The sequence below is a fragment of the Trichoplax adhaerens genome, genomic scaffold (assembly GCF_000150275.1).
Source record: "Trichoplax adhaerens TRIADscaffold_8 genomic scaffold, whole genome shotgun sequence".
Lineage (NCBI taxonomy): Eukaryota > Metazoa > Placozoa > Uniplacotomia > Trichoplacea > Trichoplacidae > Trichoplax > Trichoplax adhaerens.
The window spans coordinates 1310236-1316493 of record NW_002060950.1 but is presented as its reverse complement, the minus strand read 5'-3'; the positions used below and the strand labels follow the sequence as shown (position 1 = coordinate 1316493).

The 6258-nt window shown below is 29.2% G+C and overlaps 1 protein-coding gene across 1 annotated transcript; it reads right to left on the bottom strand.

The window, feature by feature from the left end:
* Positions 1 to 1815: 1815 nt before the first annotated feature.
* On the bottom strand, positions 1816 to 2769 carry TRIADDRAFT_28334 (uncharacterized protein; the record flags this gene model as incomplete). The annotated part of the gene is made up of 1 exon (XM_002114552.1): positions 1816 to 2769. One exon carries the CDS (start codon positions 2767 to 2769, stop codon positions 1816 to 1818), a length of 954 nt encoding a protein of 317 aa, XP_002114588.1.
* Positions 2770 to 6258: the final 3489 nt, after the last annotated feature.

Here is a 6258-nt window from a genome sequence, read left to right as displayed (position 1 = left end):
TTTGAAGTAAAAATAAAATTAATTTTGTATCAACGCAATAGTAAGACATTGGCCTTGAGTGAGCTATGTTAAGGAATTTTCTTTATAATGCGCTGTAGCACATCTGTTATCTTTATTAGTACACTGTAATTTGATACTCATGGATATCTTCATATCAGCCTATTTCTCATACGTAGAAACGTATTCTCCATTTCCAGCTAATGTAAAAACAATTTATGCCATATACTGAGATTATTGCAACACAAAGATACGACTGTAATACTCATTAAGAATAAAATAGCCGCAATAACGAAATACGAAAGAAATAGGTGAGAAAAATACATACCCCTAGAGACTACCGCACTTCTCATCGCTCAGTCCTTGCCAACGAATGGCAGTATACGCATATATGACACTGTATAGGCCAGCGTAGCACTAATCTTACAGCTATTCCCATATCCACTTACTTTTATAGCATTTATCATTTATATCACTATATTGACATTAATAGCACTACCGAATCTGAGATATTTACAATATCAACGGATAAAAATGATTCTCGTTTGATCATTCTTCTCTCAGGTATGCTGTATAGTTTATCTATTGTTTTTTTTTAAATACAATTATGCAGATTAGTCTTCGGTTCCTCAAACTCTAATCACATATCGCACTTTTAAAATAATACCATTTATGCTAGCTTATCATTCCGATATTTTCTTCTTTTACTAAGTTATATGGTTTTAATGTCAATTTTCCAAATAGTTCAAGTCTCTTTTTTACACACATGAAAGCGTACTTTATTTCTTTCACAATTACTATTATTACTTTAACAATTATACCTTGAGCAAAAACACAAAATGATGATCTTTAGTTACATGCTGTGTGTAGGTATTTTTTAGCAATAAAAACTATTTGAATATGCAATTTTTGCTATTGTAATAAATGTTATAATGGATAGAATGAAGAAAATGGAACAGTATTGTATTCATTTGACTCCAGTCCTTAAGGATTAATTTGAAACGGTCTAGTGAGTAACGCAGGCTATTATGGAAATTTCCTTAAACTTCCCACCTGCATAATTTCACTGAGAGCCTATCTGCCGCACTTTTTAGCGTTCCATTCATTAGATAAATTTCGATTTACTAGATTGAAATAACGTAAGTAAAAAGTGACATCAGCTAGAGATTTGTATAGTAAGAATGGTGTTATATTTACTAGAGGTATTTTTTTACGAATAGGATACTGTAGAATAACATCAGATATTATCCATGCATCATCTTAGAAGTACTGTATCGTATGCAATGCAAAGGATATACTACATTATTTGTCGAGTATAACTAGATGTAACAGTGTGAAAAGCGGAATGAATGACATTTTTAACTAAGCATCAAAAAATTCCTTTTATTAACAAATGCTAGCTGATACTCGTAATTCTGGTAATCAACAAGTATATGTACATGTATCCTGTACGAGTGTACGTGTTTGATATGGCACTATTTCTTACTAGGTCGATTTAACCTTGCAAGGTTAAAATCATTATTATTGGTAAGAAGTAAATCTACTTTCAAATTAAAATTGATTTACGGCATTCTCTTAAATGATGACTTACAAGTATAGTAATTATAATGGTACTACTAATATAGGTATGTCAATAAAATTCTCTATAAACGTAGTGTGTTTAAATAACGATTAGATAACAGAGAAGTAGATGTAATGATAATTAGGTAAAACGAGTAAGTTCATACTCTTGACTAGCAATTGTTATAATGATGAATATTAACTTCATTGATAGCAAATTAAAACAGCAAAGGAAGTACACTACTCATACATATACATTTATCGCAGGCTAACTTCGGGTGCAATCTTGCAATTACATTTGCATAACATTGCAATATATAATTGGCGAAAGCGTCGAAAAATAAAGTAATATAATATCGGATTGATAGAGCTATTTAAATTAACTAACCAACCGCAAAACCAAATATACCAGGCTGGAAATTCAATTCCAAAGGGTGAAATAAATAACATCGATATACTATAAGGTATATAACAGATTAAAAAAGCAAGAAAGACGTAAAACATATTTCGAGTTAACTTGACATTGTAGCGAATCTTATCCAGTCGTGCTGATTTATTAAATACTTTTAAGCTATTATTTCTTGCAATCAAGTAAATTTTTAGATAACAATAGTTAATAATTATTTGCGGTATTAAAAAGTCAGCTATAACGCAAAATAAAGGATATGTAAGTTCATACTTGTAATCTGGAACGCAAGCAAATTCTTTCTTATGATAGAAATATCGATTCCACTTTATAATTGGCAACAAGGAATGAACAAGTGAATAGATCCAGATGATAATTATCGTGATACAAACTTGCTTATGACTGACAGAGCGTCTATGCACAATAACCATGTAACGAGAAACTGCAATGGCCAAGAGTGACATAACCGTTAATAAATAACATAATGTTTGCATAAAACCATTAATATCACACCAGTCTTTACCATATGGCCAACCATTCGTAACTACACCGATAATATTAAATATTTGACGAGATAAGCATGTAATAATATCAACAATGGCAATATTTATTAAGTGATAGTTGACTGGTACACGAAGGCTAGGGCTTTGATAAAATATGATCAAGACGATTGTATTACCAATTAAGCCTGTTAGTGCAGTAAAAGTATATGCTGCAGCACGTAATGTCTGCTCTACTTCTGATATTGGAACGCCACTGTAATTTCCGTTGATATAGTCGCTATAATTACTTTGACCATGATACATGCTAATTTGTACGAGATATGGATATGCTTTAGGTATGATTTTGGATTTATGGTGATATTAATCTCACCTATCAGGTATGGTGCTAATGATGATAAATATACGTATTACCTATTAAGAGAAACTGATTGTTAAATAGTATATTTATTAGAAAGCTTTACAAGATCACATCTATTGTTGTAGGCCAAAGGAATGAGTAAGTTGCTCTTCTTAATTTGATGTTTTTACAAAATTTTAAAGTCAAATAGATATTTCTAACTTGCAAATTTATAAAGTAAATTAGACGTTTAAACCCAAAATTTATTGTATTCATTCTATTATTTTCAGAATATTTTAATTCGAGTTTGAATTATTTGAACTATATTTACACCCGCTCTTTAAGTTTAATTTAAAATTTATAATATTACCCATTTGCTTATACTATCATTATTACGCTTAGAAGAGGAGTAGTAATATTTTTGTAAGGTATCGGAAACTTGGGATTTGATCGGTATGATGAATCACTATTGAATACCATTAGATAAAGTAGGAATTTACCTGCAATAACGTTCGAAATGAAGTAATTTTGGGAGTTTCCGATTGAATTTCTCGTGTCGATTAAGTTGAGCTATGGTTGTTAAATTAACAGAAAAACAACAAAAATTTATTCTTTATTATCCCTGATAGCATTTTCGATAGTAATCATTGATGACACGCGACAAATAAATTTCCATAATTAATATACGCGTCATTTGGCATGAAAATTTATATATAGGGAAGATTGAAGTTTCAGAATTGTTCTAGCAAAGCAGGCTTTGTTACACTTTTAGCTTCTGATGGATGATTATAATCAGAATGATAACATGTAATTCTATTTTGTTACCAATTCTTCTATTGTTATAAAGCTATTCATAAGATAGCTTATTATTCCTATAAGGATGACTAATATTCATCATAAAAAACAAGGCGTCTAATGGGTGTCGTTATGATATGTGTTTCTTAAATTATCACAGAATTATAATTAATAGTAGCTCTAATGGTTTTCGTGAAAAATTAAGCTACTAAAATTAATACTATAAAGTAAATATTTTCTAAATCAACTGAAAATTATAATTAAATATCATTATAAGATATTTATCCATCTCGTATCATTATATATTAGTTCTAGCTATTTATTATTATATCTCCAAATATATGATGACTTAAAATTTCAGCGGTAACGTAGGTATTGAGAATTTTGATTTTGAACTGATAGATGACAGCTAATGAAATAAATATGGTATTTACGTCGATAACTTGCATATTTTATTCATATATTCAATAAACGAGCGTAAGAAATTTATTTAAATACTGTGGATTAATTGTATGTCGGTAAAAACCACTTATTTACAGACATAAATAAATTATGAATAGTAAAAGCACTTCCTATCACGCTTATAGCTGGGGGCAGATGCTATATTTACAACTTCAAATTAGCGCATCAATAGCTGATATGAATTAAACTGAACCTTTAACTCAGCTTTCTGTTTTGATAGATACTAGCCTATCATATAGTAAATAGAAAGACGTATTGATATACCTGTTATCGATATATTTAAAGTGGCATTGAGAAGAATTCATTATTCATCGTGATCGTAATATAATTTTGCCCAGTGGCATTTTGTATTCAATACTAATAAGTCTTTACTTATGGAGGATATATGCATCATTTGGGCTATTTAAAATACTTTTAATTTATGTATTAATTTTATATGAATATACAATCATATCTAAAATTTTTTAACTGCTTATAAGAAGGACAGATTATGCCATTATTTTTCAAATAATTTCGTTATAAATTAAGTAGATGTAAGATATAATCTGCGAAAATATTATTTATTTACCAATCAAGATAATATTTTGGTTTTGTCTCCTTAGTATGGACTGCATACGTAAATTTGCGTGAATCATGTAGAATAACGTGTAGAATGGTAATAAATGATTAATTTAATTAGCAGTAATAACATTGAAATGTACCATAAATCAGGTGAATGATTACTAAAATATTCAATAAAACATTCCAATTAAGAAGTCTTGACGTAAAATAAGCGGTACGTTATCTTCCGTTGAAATATATTATCTTATGTTTTTAACTCTTCCTGCGTGTTAAATTTATCTACCATACCTTCAGTAAAGTTATGTCAAGTTCAATCGAATAAGAAAGTAACCTTTTATTACATTGTATAAATCAGAGAATGGACTGACATCTTATACTTGAGGAAAGGGATTTATTCAAAATATTAGTGCATGAATGGATAATCGGTGACAGATACAGTTAATACATTATCATGGTGTACAATAACTTTGCAATATGTCATAAAATTAATTTGATTATTAAAATATTAAATTACTATTTAAAAATTATTCAGCTTCTAAGAATACCGTATGATCATGCTGATCAAATGGTCAATCCCCACTTTATTCATGATCGCATCTCGAATACGTGTCTTTTAAAAGTTTGTGCTGTAATCTTTCATCTAATTAACTATTAACGAGAAGAACTCGAGAAAATAGAGGAAAAACATTTGATTTCCTTGATTTTGTGCGATTTATGTAATAAAAAATACATTAAAGCTTTAAAGCTTTCACTGTTGTGTTTCCAAGTTAAATTTCTATTTAATAGAAATTTATGATTAAATTTGCTGCAATGAACCTTTAATCATGGTTTTAGCTTACATCAATCTGATATTTAGAAGTAATATCTTCCACGACAAATGTCGTCTGAAGGTTCTTTATAATTAGTCTAACTTGAATATTATTTACAGTAGACTAAAATACAATGCCATTTTTGTTATAGCTTGTCACGGTAATGTTATTTCAATTTAAGAGACATTTTGGGTCATTGAAGTAATATTTAGCTATTTCGTGATACAATAGAGTCTATTTTGAAGGTCTAACTTTGCGTGAGGCGCTATAACTGACTCGATGATTTGATAAACATCCCGCAAATCTTCCTTCATTGATTATTTCGCCGGAAATTGCTATATTCGTTTCCATATTTGATTGTGAACGTAGACTGAACAATTATGTAACTGATGTAGTGATTACATACCACAAATGTTAACATTTAGCAAGTGTATTACTTAATGGAAGGTGCTATTCTGTAATCATGCATTTACTACCATATCTATATTCAGTGTGTATGTATATATCATTGATTTACAATCGCAGTTGATTTACTACCACTTTATGTTCCTAGATAGCTATTTAGTTGAAATATGTTATACTATATTAAAATGTAAGTAATGCACAAGTCATCTTATAAAAATACTTAGGTGAGAACATCTACTAACTAATTCTTCACAGTCAGACTACAACATGTCCATTCACAGAATCATTTTAGTGCACATTACAGCACAGCACAGCATTAAATTTACTGTAACACATTTATAATTAGAGTAATTCCTATTGTAAGTAACTAGTTGTAATATATTATCACTATAATATATTAACCAAATTTAGATATCTATTTCT